Source organism: Pongo abelii, chromosome 21, assembly GCF_028885655.2.
Source record: "Pongo abelii isolate AG06213 chromosome 21, NHGRI_mPonAbe1-v2.0_pri, whole genome shotgun sequence".
Classification (NCBI taxonomy): domain Eukaryota; kingdom Metazoa; phylum Chordata; class Mammalia; order Primates; family Hominidae; genus Pongo; species Pongo abelii.
This window is the reverse complement of record NC_072006.2, coordinates 38,678,669-38,692,806: the sequence shown is the minus strand read 5'-3', so window position 1 is coordinate 38,692,806 and position 14,138 is coordinate 38,678,669. Positions and strand designations below refer to the sequence as shown.

The following is a 14,138-nucleotide window of genomic DNA, read 5'->3' as shown; positions in this document are numbered from 1 at the left end:
TGGCCTCCCAAAGTGCTGGGACTACAAGCGTGAGCCACCATTCTCGGCCATAAGTATGTCATCTTTAAGCCAAGAACCAAATGATGAGAAAGAAATGCACTCTGGGCAATGGGGTGATAAAGACAAGGCTCCCCAATTCTCTAGTTCCCAGGTGCACATTCCTGACACATGGAAAAACAAGCAGCAATAAAGATCCAGGAGGATCTGTTGGCTCAGCATAGGAGGGATGACCACTGGAAGCAAATGATTGACAAAGAACTATGACCAATTTGACCACTAAACATAAAACTTAACTTCTGTATAAGAATAATTAATCTAACAGGATAGAAAAGTTTTGCATCAAATATAACAGACAAAATAAAAAAAACACAAAATGACTAAGAACAATAGCAAGTATCTAGTAGGTAGTGCACAAAAGAATACTTGTAGAAAATATGCCTACGAGAAATTACAGTCACATCAAACTATGGTCATCATTCCTCACAAACAAATGAAAAATTCACCTGGGCGTGGTGCTCACACCTGTAACCCCAGCACTTTGGGAAACTGAGGTGGGTGAATCACTTGAGGTCAGGAGTTTGAGACCAGCCTGGCCAACATGGTGAAACCCCGTCTCTACTAAAAATACAAAAATTCGCCATCATGGTGGTACAGGCCTGTAATCCCAGCTACTCAGGAGGCTGAGGCAGGAGAATTGCTTGAACCTGGGAGGCAGAGATTGTAGTGAGCTGAGATCGTGCCACTGAACTCCAGCCTGGGCAACAGAGTGAGATTCCATTTCAAAAAAAAGAAAGAAATGAAAAATTATAGCAATGCTGAGGTTTATTTTTAAATGCTGGCATTGCTATTACAAAACTGGCAGGTGCAAGGGCAATACAATCTTGACAAAGCTACAGGACAATATATTGCAAGAACCATAAAAGCATTGGTCTCTCCGCCTCAGAAATTATTTTCCTAAGAATTCTATCCTGAGGAAATAATCTAATAAGTAAGTTAAAACAAAACGAAACGAAACCAGACATTCACAGAAGCATCATCACAGCACTATTTCTACTAATTAAGAAATGGAAGCAGCTGGGTATGGTGGCTCATGCCTGTAATACTGGCACTTTGGGAGGCTGAGGCAGGCAGATCACCTGAGGTCAGGAGTTTGAGACCAGCCTGGCTAACATGGCAAAACCCTGTTTCTACTAAAAAATACAAAAATTAGCTGGGCGTGATGGTGCACACCTGTTAATCCCAGCTACTCAGGAGGCTGAGGCAGGAAAATCACTTGAACCTGTGAGGCAGAGGTTGCAGTGAACTGAGATTGAGCCACTGAACTCCAGTATGGGCAACAGAGTGAGACTCCATCTCTAAAACAAACAAACCAAAAAGAAATGGGAGCAACCCAAATGTACACAGGTAAGATATTTGGCCAATTATGGTACAACTATTTCACCGAGTATTATGTAGTCGCTAAGTAGTTAATCACAAAGATGATATGACAACAAGGTTAAACGATTTTGGATATTAAAACAACAAAAAAAGAAAAAAATCCCCCTAAAACCCAGCATGCATATCTTGGAAAATATGCATATGTGAACAAAAGAGGAAGGAGAACATACAAAGATGAAAATAGTTATGTGGCAGAGTGAAACTGGATGAGGAGAATTATATGTGATTATTTTTTAATTTTAATTTTATTTATTTATTTTGAGACAGAGTCTTGCTCTGTTGCCCAAGCTGGAGTGCATTGGCCTGGTCTCGGATCACTGCAACCCCCGCCTCCTGGGTTCAAGTGATTCTAGTGCCTCAGCCTCCTGAGCAGCTGGAATTACAGATGCACGGCTTCCGGCTACTTTTCGTATTTTTAGTAGAGACAGAGTTTCACCATGCTGCCCAGGCTGGTCTCCAACTCCTGACCTCAAGTGATCTGTCCACCTTGGCCTCCCAAAGTGCTGGGATTATAGGTGTCAGCCATTGTGTCCGGCCAATTATAGATGATTTTTATACCATTATTCTAAAGGTCAGTTTCCATGTAAAATGTAAAATATGCAAGCCAAAAGTGCCACTTGTAGAAATCTATCCTACATAACCACTAGCATGAGTGCAAAAAAGACAAGAACAGTTACTGCAGCAGTGTCTGGAATAAAAAAACTATACACCACCTAAATGTACATATGGGACTAGGATACTATACAGACTTTAAAAAGAATGAAGTGGACCTGCATATAATAACACAGAAAAATGTGTGATATTTTTAAGTGAACAGAACAAGTTGCAGAATAAGATATATACACATATATCTTAAAGTCAACTTCTGTTTTCTCTTATTTTTTTCTCACCCAGGGTGGAGTGCAGTGGTGCAATCACGGCTCACTGTAGCCTTGACCTCCTGGGCTCAGGCGATCTCTCCACTTCAGCCTTAAAATAAACTTAACATATATAAATATATATATATATATATTCCAGTTTCATCTAATAAACAGCTTATACATAAATGTGCTTATGCACCAAACACATCTGGAAGGAAACACACCCAACTGCCAACAGAAGTTACCACGGGGTAGTAAGATGGGGACCACATAAACTTTCTATATTATATCCTCTGGTACTGCTTCAAATTGTTAACATACGTGGTGGTTTACGCCTGTAATCCCAGCACTTTTGGAGGCTGAGGTGGGTGGATCACCTGAGGTCATGAGTTTGAGACCAGCCTGGTCAACATGGTGAACCCTGTCTCTACTAAAAGTAGAAAAAAAACCCTGTCTCTACTAAAAATAGAAAAATTAGCCAGGCATGGTAGCATGCGCCTGTAGTCCCAGCTACTCTGGAGGCTGAGGCAGGAGAATCGCTTGAACCTGGGAGGCGGAGGTTGCAGTGAGCTCAGATCACACCACTGCACTCCAGCCTAGGCGAAAGGGCAAGACACTGTTTCAAAAGAAAAAAAAAAAAAAGTTAAACTATGCATCTAAATTTGTATTGCTTTTATGAGTATAACCACGGAGTAGCATAATACAGGTTCAAGCAAGCTACAGTTTAAGTAACAAAAAGAGGGGCCATATAAGTGCTTGTATAGATGTATAAGAAACTAACAGCTGGGTGTGGTGGCTCACGCCTGTAATCCTAACACTTTGGGAGGCCAACGTGGGTGAATCACTTGAGCCCAGGAGTTCAAGACCAGCCTGGGCAACATGGCAAAACCCCAATTCTACAAAAAAAATACAAAAAAATTAGCAGGGTGTGGTGGCGTGCACCAGTAGTCCCAGATACTTGGGGAATTAAGGCAGGAGGATCACTTGAGCCCAGAAGGGTCAAGGTTGCAAAAAAAAAAGAAACAAACAATGGTTGTTTCTAAAGGAGGAGAGACTGAGACTGGGGGTTAGGAGAATGGGAATTTTATTTTTCACTTAGATCCTTTTACATCATTTATTTTTTTACTGTGTGCAAGTATACCTGTAAACAACCCTAAAATTCGTATGGAACCATAAAAGACTCAGAAAAGCCAAAAGAAGCCTGGAGAAAAAGAACAAAGCTTGAGATATCACACTACCTGATTTCAAAATATACCAGAAAGGTATAGTAACCAAAAGAGCATGGTATTGGTATAAAACACAGACACACAGACCAATGGAATAGCATAGAGGACCCAGAAATAAATCCACTTATTTACAGCCAACTGATTTTCGACAAAGGCATCGAAAAAACAAAACAAAACAAAACAAAAACAACAACAAAAACGAAAAAAAAACCTACCATAAATCAGCAATACCACTACTGGGTATTTATTCAAAGGAAAGGAAATTAGTACATCAAAGGCATCCCTACATCCTCACGTTCATATTGCAGCACTATTCACAATAGCTAAGTTATGGAATTAGCGTCCATCGATAGGTAAATGGATAATGAAAATGTGGGCCGGGCGTGGTGGATCACGCCTGTAATCCCAGCACTTTGGGAGGCTGAGGCAGGGGGATCACGAGGTCAGAGATCGAGACCATCCTGGCTAACACGGTGAAACCCCGTCTCTACTAAAAATACAAAAAATTAGTTGGGCGTGGTGGTGGGCACCTGTAGTCCCAGCTACTCGGGAGGCTGAGGCGGGAGAATCACTTGAACCTGGGAGGCGGAGGTGGCAGTGAGCTAAGATGGTGCCACTGCACTCCAGCCTGAGCGACAGAGAGACACTCCATCTCAAAAAAAAAAAAAAAAAAAAAAGAAATAATGAATGTTTAAGGTGATGGATATTCTATAATAAATATAGCCTGATTTGATCATTACACATCATATGCATGTATCAAAATATTACATGTGTATCTACAACATAAATGTGTACAACTATTATATATCGATTTTTTTTACAGCTTAAGAAGTGATGTGAAAAATGAAGTTATACATATTTGAAGCATTATTACATGTTTGTAATGATGTGGAGATATTGTGGTGTAATAATGAAAAACACAGAACCCACAATTGCACATTCAATAGGGGCTAAACTGTATAAACCAAAAACAAGCAAAAAAGACTAGAAGTCATATGACTACTGTAAGTAGTTGCCTCTAGGTGATGACACGGTTTCTTTTTTCAATTTTTTTCTTGTAAGCTCTAGATTTCTATATAAGATTTTTGAAAAAGTAATATATTCACATGGCTTAAAACTTAAAACTTTTTTTTTCAAATTTTGCCCAAGGTGTGAGGATTACAAACACAAAACCTTTAATGGCGTAGAGAGCCCACAACTGCAGCAAGCAAGATAGAAAGAAGGCTTTGGGATCCCCAAGAGCAGACCCCGCCCGTTCCTGACTCTGGCACCCAGTCCCAGCGGCTAGAAAGAACCACGCCGACAGAGTGGCGGCCGTCAAGTTTCTAGGGTTCAAATCCATCTCCACTATTTCCTGGGGCAAAGCACTTGGCTTCTCGGGGCGCTGAATAACAGACATGTATAACAAAATGGAACTAAAGATTTTATCTACCTCACCGAGCTGGGAGGAGGCGAAGGAAATACAAGATACATAAAGTGCCTGGCAGAGCCTGCCACAAACTGAGCTCCCGGGAAACGTTAGCAAGGTTGCCATCGCGCACCAAGGCCCCAAAACTCTAGGCTGCAGGGCCGCTGCCCACCCCTTGCCCATCATCTCTTCCTGGCCGAGGCTGGGCTCCTGCTTCCGGTCAATGGGCAGCGGGATCCGGCGGCCCCGCCTCGGTCAGGCTCTAGAGGCCTCCGCCGCCGAGTTCCACCCTCAAGTCGGCTGAGGCACGGGGCCGGCCACGCCCAGCCACCACCGATTCCCTGTCCGGAGTTCTGAGATACCCTCATCCTCGGAGGACTGAAGGCCTGGCGTGGGGTGGTGGGCGGCCGCCAGCCACAAGCCCCCGGCGCACGCTCACCATTTCCGACCGATCCGGTAGCCCCGCGTAGCGAACACTTAGCCCAGTCCTGTGCCTTTCTGCGCCTGCGCACAGGTTTCTGTCAAAACGGACAGCTCTAGCTGCCTATCAGGAGCCAGCGTGAGGCGGGGGCGGGCGAGCCGATCTTGGCTCCGCCAGGATTCTTGGAAAAATCTGCCTTCCACTGTGGCAAAGCGAAAAGCTAAGGAGCGGTGCGCTAAGCTGTGGAAAATGCCCAATTCCAGCCGTGCAGAAAAGATGCTGGTTCTGGCTGGACGCGGTGGCTTACGCCTGTAATTCCAGCACTTTGGGAGGCCAAGTCGGAAGGATTGCTTGAGCCCAAGAGTTCGAGACCAGCCTGGGCAACATGGAGAGACCCCTTCTCTACTAAAAAATAAACAAAATTAGCCGGGCGTGGTGGCGCGCTCCTGTAGTTCCAGCTACTCCAGAGGCTGAGGTGGGAGGATCGCCTGACCAGGAGTTCGAGGCTGCAGTGAGCCGAGATTGCGCCACTGCACTCCAGCCTGGGCGACAGAGCAAGAGACCTTGACTAAAACAAAACAAAACAAAACAAAAACCATGCTGGTTCTCGGTATCGGAAGAGGCTTTCAGCTCTCAATGGAGGTCTAAGCTGGTTCTGGAGTCCCTGGGTGGAGCGTGGTGGGAGGGTATGAAGGCAAGTGGGACGGTTGCTGAGACCCCCTTTGCGCCCAGACTGAGGCAGAGAGAGGACCAGGGCCAAAATGCGCTTCGGGATCGGGCAGGCCTGGGGTGGGGCTGAAGTCAGGTACCTCTGGAGTCTCCGGGTAAGATGCCGTGCAAGCTCGGAGATGAATTGGTTAGGGCTGGCCTGGGAGTCTTTAGAATCCGAGCTCAGCCCCGCCTCGCGTTACCTAGTAGAAGCCACTTCACATTTGTGTGTTCTATCTTGTTCTCACCTCTAAAAGGGGGACTCTTCCCAGAGCCCTATGTTGTCCTGTTCTCGCAGGCCGCAAACTTTTCTGGGTCCTCTAGTAGGAAATAACTTCTGTTAAAACATGCTGCCGTTTAGTGAACCCTGTGCCACATTACTGTGCTGAACACGCACATACGTTATCTCCGGTAGCTTCAGGGAAGTATCGGTAACCTGGACACTTTATAAATGCTGTTTCTCCCAGGCGCTGTAGCTTGCTGGATTCAACGATGATCTAACTCCAAAGTTTCATTCCACAGTAGCTGCTCTTCAGTGAGGAAGGATTTGGTTCTCCTTCCAGGAGTGTCTGCATGTTAAGAGGACTGACTTTACTGCGAAGAGACCTAGCAGACACCACCTTAACCAGATCAAAGGTTACTGGAAAGGGGAGATATTGATGCCGTGTGCCCCGATAAAAATGCGTTGAGGGCACATCACCTCCGAGTCATTTTCCACAAAAACTCCCAGCCTTAAACCATGAGAAAACTTCACTAAATCCAGTGTGAAGGATGTTCTACAAGATACCTGTACCCCTCCCCCCAAAATCTCAAAGTCATGAAAGCAAGGAATGAATGCGGAATTGTCACAGATTAGAGGAGTAAGGAGAAAGAAAAATAACATTGGTGGGAAAATTGGTGAAATCTGAGTAAGGGCTGTAGTTTAGTGTGATTTTTACCAGTGTTAATTTATTAGTTTTGGTAATTCTAGCATGGTTATGGGGGATCATAACATTGGAGAAAGCTGGGTGAAGACTGTGCAGGAACTCTTAACCATTTTTTGCAACAGCTCTGTAAATGTAAAATTATTTCAAAATAAATTTTTAAAAGGACTGGATCCAAAGGAATTTCTATTGAATGCTGGAAACATTAGGAAAGCATTTAGCAAGGGGAAGAAGTGCTGCAGAGACTGGACCCTAAAACATCCTGGAAGATAAGCACTGGAAGAATCACCACTGTCTTGCCCATGGAGAACCAGACTGAGAGGAGTGAAAGGACTTTAAAAGATTACAATCCCAGAAGCAAAAAAGAGAATGGCCAATAGTTCATGTGACAGGAGCCAAAATGAGAATGAAGGAGGAGCTGGAATAGGACCAAGAATGTCCCGGAGTGGCAGGCTTACAAACTTCAAGAGTTTTGGCCCGGCGCAGTAGCTCACACCTGTAATCTCGGCACTTTGGGAGGCCGAGGCGTGCGGATCACGAGGTCAGAGTTCGAGACCAGTCTGGCCAACATAGTGAAACCCCGTCTCTACTAAAAATACACAAAAAATTAGCTGGGCGTGGTGGTGTGCGTCTGTAATCCCAGCTACTCGGGAGGCTGAGGCAGGAGAATCGCGTGAACCCAGGAGGCGGAGGTTGCAATAAGCCGAGATCGCGCCACTGCACTCCAGCCTGGGCGACAGAAGGAGACTCCGTCTCAAAAAAAAAGAAAAAAAAAGTTTTATTCTGCGGTAATGGAGAAACCACTGTAAAATTTTAGGTAGAGGAGGCATGAGACAGGTCTTCCACAGATAATCCTGAGGTAGCACAGAAGATATACTGAGGAGGATGGAAAAATGAAGACAGGATGCTGTTATGGTCAGCCAGATTAGGGAGGAAGCACGTGGGCTGTGGCAATGTTGTCAGCTCTGAGAGAAGGGATTTTAAGAAGTTTTGGGGCCGGCGCGGTGGCTCATGCCTGTAATCCAAACAGTTGGGAGGCCAAGGCGGGTGGATCACCCGAGGTCAGGAGTTCAAGACCAGCCTGGCCAACATGGTGAAACCCCGTCTCTACTAAAAATACAAAAATTAGCCGTGCATTGGTGGTGGGCGCCTGTAATCCCAACTACTAGGGAGGCTGAGGCAGAATTACTTGAACCCGGGAGGCGGAGGTTGCAGTGAGCCGAGATCACGCCACTGCACTCCAGCCTGGGTGACAGAGCAAGACTCCATCTCAAAAAAAAAAAAAAAAGTTTTGGGGATAGATAGGATTTGGAGACTAATTAAATGGAATGGCAAAATTGGTCACATTAGACTCCCAGTGTTGTGGTAAGTAGCAGTACAACAAAAATGGTAAAGTATGCATACTTTAGAGTCAAACCATCCTGGATTCCAACCTGTACTCTTTCTACTTAATAGTTGTGGACATGATTCAATCATTTTGAGCCTCTATTTTCTTGTAAAACAGAGATAATCATTTCCAATAACAGGAAGACTAAGTGACACTGCACATAGCATATCTACCAGTGTCCTGCACATAGTGATAAATGTTGACAGTTGTTTTGGTATTAAATGAATATGGGTGTGGTACTGGTTGCTATGATATGGAAGACAAATAGAAGAACAGGTCTGAATTAGAAGAATAACAGGAGGGCTGTTTTTAGTGATCTTTCAAGTATGACTACAAATTCTCAAGGTCCTTCCCTGTGGGGTGCTTTGAGGAAATCCTCTTGTCCATAGCCGTTCTTTGCTTATTAACAGACCCCTGTGCATAAGGGATCAACAGTGTCCTTCTGGGATTTATGTTTAAGGCCCTCTTTTCTTTGCCAACCAGGAAGATTCCCCTGGCTCCTCACTCCAGATATCCTGATCACAAAGGAGTCCTACGAACATGGAAGAACTGACAACTGAAATGGGCTGGGAGAGACAGCAGCTCCTGTACTGGAGTTACATAATGTGAGACAGACACTTAAAAAGTCCAGGGAACAGCCAGTCAGTCACAGCTGAGTCCCAGTCTGATGCTTTGTGGGGTTTTGGATAAGAGCCAATGGCCAGTAAGAACAATTACTTACTGACCATTGACCCTTACTTAGTGGGGCATATTTTTCCCCTTATTCTAAGCCACAATGAAACTAGAGCATTCTAGCAGCTTCCATTGGACAGAATAAACAGGATAGGGTCTACTAACTACTCAGGACCTGGGAGGGGCCTGCAGTTTTTGTCCTCTAGTCCATGTTAGATCAGCTGTATTAAAAAATTCCTCTTCCCTTAGTCTCTCTCCACTGGTTCTGTTTTAAATGAGAGCATAATCACCTGAGCTTCGTAATAAGAAAAATGTCTACCGAAGCTGGTAACCAGGTCAACTTGTTGAGAACAGTCTTGTTAACAGTCTTGACAGCTAGCTAGTTGGTGGTTCTCTACTCAGCACTCATGCCTGTGGTCCTGGTCTTTTAGTTGTCTCAGAAAAGCAATTTATATGGAGGCCTTTATGTTGGTTGATGGCCCCTGCAGGTATCTTCATCTTCAACATGAGCACCAAATCCAGTCTCATCTGCAACAGCTCTTTCTAGTTTTTTTCTACCCGTAGCATGGCGGGCCAGATCTCAATAACGCAGGCCTCCATAACAACTGTTTCAGCACTAACTGAGTGGTTAAGTTAAATATTAAAAGCTGAAAGAGTCAGGGCCATTATACAAAGGCTGGAATGTAACAAAAGCCCACCATGGGTTTTGCCCAGGCCTTTTCTGGGCCTTGAAGCATGACAAGGTAACAAAGGAATTCTTAACAGGACCCATTTAGGATTAAACAAGTTTTATTGGGGGTCTGAAGGAACTTATTGAGGGGGTCTGAAGGCCTCCACAAACAAGTTTACTGGGGGGTCTGAAGGAAGTCCCCAAACCTCCATGATTTAGCAGGAAACAAGATAAGGGTAATCACCCCAGCACCTGGACCCATTTAGATTAAGTAAATTTACTGAGGCTCCAGAGGAAGGTCTTCAGGACTCAGATCTTATTTATAGATTAAAAAAGTCAATCACTTATGTCTTTAAATGAATGTACACTCACATGTAGACATATAGCTTATAATGTAAATAAGCTCTGGAAAACTTTGTAGTTTTGAGTTGGTCTTGGGATCATTTCCAGGCTTTCTCCCCATACCTGGTTACAGAAATAAACTCCCTCCTTTCTCAGTTCATCTGCACCTCATTACTGGGCTGCAAGAATAAGCAGCCCGACCCTCGATTTGGTCTGGGAACAATACCACAATCCAGACGGGCTGTAACTTGCCACTTAAAGCAGAGAGGCAGAAATCTATGTGACCTGGTCACATATAAGTCTTCTCAGAAGGTGGGGCTGGGGAGTGAGGAAAGAGACCCCTCCTTACCCAAGACTGACAGAAAAGCATGCAAATGAAGGACCAAAAAAGTTTAATTATAAACAGTCTTACATCCTGTAGGAAAACGCAAGTGAGGCAACCCCTGAAGGAACTTTATAAAAGCATTTGACTCCCTGTAATATTTGTAGCATTACCTGAGTATTAAAAGTAACAGGTCAAGAAAACAAAGGTACTCTTAATACAGTAATATACAATCCAGTGCTGCCAATTCCCTGTTTTTAGTTAATGAAAGCAAATTATACAAAGTAAATAACTAAAAGAAAAACAAAAAAAGGAGGGGGGCTGGAGATACCAACAATACTAAATAGAAGTCGTTAACTCTAAAGGAGTTTAGAAAGGTAAGTTACATCCACAACAGGGAAGGATATAAAAATAGAGGAAAAATTTAATTCCGTGAGTCAACCCCGACAACATTTCGGATTATTAACCAGATAAGTAAAAAGTGGTAGAGTGGGCTTGACTGAAATAGTTTATTTAGGATGAGAACTTTGTGTATAGTTGAGTCAAGATTCACTAAAATTTCTGATCATTGGTATGTCAATCTCTTGATGAAAAATCAGTACCTGAATATGTCTTTTTGTTTTTTTAAGAGAGAGGGTCTTGCTATGTTGCCCAGGCTGGATTTGAACTCCTGGGATCCTCCCACCTCAGCCTCCTGAGTACAATACCTGAATTTTAAATAGAGTTATTGTAAGTCTTATGAAATGAGATTTTGCTGCACTCTGACATAACATAATAAAAGACAGAGCAGGAATTCATTATTATGAGCTGCTTGATCAGTTTTAAACCACTCCATTTGATGAAACAAGTGAGGTCCTTCCCTCCTGACCAGGCTGTGGAATGCTGTCTTCCCCAACCCCCACCCCCTGCAAAAGAGCAGAAGAATAAGGCAATTGCTCATTTTACTTTGTTTTTATTTCAATGTAACATGCAGTAAAAACAAAAAAAAAATTAACAGGATTTATTAGCATTTACAATGCTTACAAAGAAAAAGACTTCTAAAAGCATTTTAGTTCAGATTTAAGAAAAAGCTCTAAGTAAATACTTACAATAAATCTATTTCCATATGTTCAGTTTGGACCAAAATTTAAGATAGCATTTGGTAGATATTTATGTCTGCGGTCTATTTGCAGTATTTTTATATAACCTCTGATTCTTGGGATATCCAGCCCCCATTTTCCTAACACAGCAGGGAAGACATATACATGTGGCCACTTAAATTAAAGGAAAAAATGGAGTAGGGAGATCCCAGGCTGCAAAAATATATACAAGCATTTACCTTTTCCAGAACTAAACACTTCTTCCATAAAAATATTAAATAGCCAAGCCCTATAGAACTAGGGCCAGGGCTACTTCAAATATAACTATTCTGTATTTTAAAAATATAGGGCAGAAAGCCTTTTGGGTGATATTTATATATTTTCACACAATATTTCTAGGTCCCTAAATGAATCATGAAGCATTATGTAGAACCAAAAAAATCTATTTTCTTACATTATCTCTTAATTTAATTTCATAAATCTCTAGTAAATATTGTAGGTAACTACATTTCAGTATGAGAATTCACCTCAACAGGAAGTCTTTATAGAGGGCTTAATCTTCATTAGCCGTTTATTACCAAGTTCAGACTTATATAATGAACGGGTAGTTGGCAGACATTCGCTCTGTAAGACAAAGCAATAGCGTTTTTCCCCCTACCAACAAAAAGGCAGAGTCCCTACTTTTAACAACCAGGGCTTTTAGAAACCACACAGTATTTCCTGGGGTACATGAAATAAAAAAACCATAGGACTGGGAGAGCCTAGTCTCCCCATTTACACTGAAGTTTCTTGATGAGGCAACCCTTTCACTCAAATAAGTCTCTGCTTTATGATGGCAGTATCTTAGAGTACAGATAGACAAGTTTAAAAAAATGTTTTTATTGTTGTTCCAGGATGTAAAAAGGAAGAACATTAGGGACAAAAAATTGTTTTTCTTTTTTCCATATGGAACAGGGTTCTGCTGCTTATTCTTGGCTTAATATTACTTGTTCATGCTATGCCTCTGAAATGTGGCAAAAGCCCCTGATACATGAGCTATGAGGCTGTCCTCAGGGTTCAGCTATGATAGGGACTCAGCTGGCTTAGGCTTCATTCCACTGCCAATGAAGTCAAATTTATAACAGCCACCTTGACAGTTGAAACTAGGCCAAGTTAAAATAATTAATTCCAGAGAACTTCAAAGTGCATTAATCAGTTAATAATGGAGCAATCTAAACTTAAATAGTCGTGAGAAAAAAAGGAAACCCTATTAAAAATTTTAGGGGTGAAAAGAATACTGCAGATGAGGGTTATCAATCCAGTTCATGACAATGTAAAGAATGGAAATGACTACTCCAACATATGTTAGAGAAATGATAACTTTGAAGACTTTTAATTCACAGAGAATATATTCCTGTGGTTACTGGATGTTATCTTCCTTTCTTTTTAGCCAGTACCACAGCTCTCCCTCTCAAATGAAAATCTGATGTCAAAAGCTGTTTCACTGACCTCTATTTGGACTAGAAAGCACTCTAGTCTTTCTAGTCTTAAACTCCTTAACAATAATTAAATATAACTGAAGTTGTTGGATTATGATAAAATTATAAAGCATCAATTATATAGCGGAACATATAAAAATCACCAGTGACATCTTTAGATGAATTCAATTAAATTAATTCTAATTCTAGGCTAAGTTTTTTTTCCTTTCATTTATTTATCTCCCCCCCCCCCACCCGCCGCCCCGCTCAAAAAAAAGACAGGGTCTCCCCATGTTGCCCAGGCTGGTCTTGAACTCCTGGGCTAAAGGGATCCTCCTGCCTCGGCCTCCCAGAGTGCTAGGATTACAGGTATGAGCCACCATGCCCGGCCCTAGGTTAACTTCTTAAAACAATGAAGGAATCACAGTGTTAACATTGTTTGTAAAGTGTAGTATTTGCCAGGCAACTGAAACAATCAAACTTCAAAATGAAGTCATTTGCAGGCTGTGACCAACTTTTCCCTGAATTCAAATTGACAAAACTACTTTGTAGAGATGCAAGAGTCTTGCATCACTTCCAGGAATGATGTATGGATTCATGCTCCAGAAAGGAAAAACAATAGTCAAGTCAGACTAAAATGAGAGGGAGAACACAAGCCAGAATTTTGCTCACATCCCCATAAGCAGGGCTAAGCTTGCACTTTTAACAAATGCCCCTTACCAAGAGGCTTAATAGGAAGATCTTGTATATTGCAGTTACCAAAGGACTTCCCTGCATATCTGCAGAATCTCTAAAAGAAAAAAAAAACTACTCCCAAGTGAGACTTTTGACACATATGCAAAATTGTTGTTAAAGGAACAAACTAGTGGAATAAGACAAGGCAAATTTCATTGTTGTGTTAAAATCTCATGTTAAGCAAGGTTCTGACTAGTCATTTGCAGACCTGATTTCTGGAAACGCCGAGTAGAAATCACTGGGAGATAAATCTAAATGAGAACATTAATTTACTTACACTCAGATAACTCTCTAAAGAGCCATAGTCCAATTTTACAAGATGTGCAACAGGCAGAGAAGGACAAACATTGCAAATAAGTTCTTGCCCATTCATGGTGCAAGTTCTCAGAAGTTACTCTTGTCCAAATCCTTCTGTTTCTTCTATGGCAAACAACAGCTTTTCCTTCAATTGCTCATAGCTCTTGTATGGTGGCAGGTCCAGGCGATTAAAA

The 14,138-nt window shown here is 42.4% G+C and overlaps 2 protein-coding genes and 1 long non-coding RNA gene across 13 annotated transcripts in view; 1 reads left to right on the top strand and 2 right to left on the bottom strand.

Annotated features, from left to right (window-relative positions):
• The window catches only part of DYNLRB1 (dynein light chain roadblock-type 1), a 24,268-nt gene extending 18,769 nt beyond the window's left edge, over window positions 1-5,499 (bottom strand). For 2 of the 6 annotated variants that reach the window (XM_002830228.4, XM_063720621.1), the window contains exon 1: window positions 5,371-5,499. In XM_002830228.4, coding sequence (XP_002830274.1) covers window positions 5,371-5,373 — 3 coding nt within the window. In that variant the 5' untranslated portion in view covers window positions 5,374-5,499. Of the gene's footprint in view, window positions 1-4,955 lie in introns of all 6 variants that reach the window. The other 4 variants (XM_024238918.3, XM_063720619.1, XM_063720620.1 and 1 more) reach the window with 4 other exon arrangements.
• The window catches only part of LOC129052213 (uncharacterized), a 22,567-nt gene extending 10,905 nt beyond the window's left edge, over window positions 1-11,662 (top strand). The window contains exon 4 of the long non-coding RNA XR_008517123.2: window positions 4,673-11,662. This is a non-coding gene — a long non-coding RNA (uncharacterized LOC129052213). The remainder of the gene's footprint in view (window positions 1-4,672) is intronic.
• The window catches only part of ITCH (itchy E3 ubiquitin protein ligase), a 156,095-nt gene continuing 153,269 nt past the window's right edge, over window positions 11,313-14,138 (bottom strand). For all 6 annotated transcript variants that reach the window (XM_063720616.1, XM_054542165.2, XM_024238866.3 and 3 more), the window contains one exon: window positions 11,313-14,138. In XM_063720616.1, coding sequence (XP_063576686.1) covers window positions 14,039-14,138 — 100 coding nt within the window. In that variant the 3' untranslated portion in view covers window positions 11,313-14,038.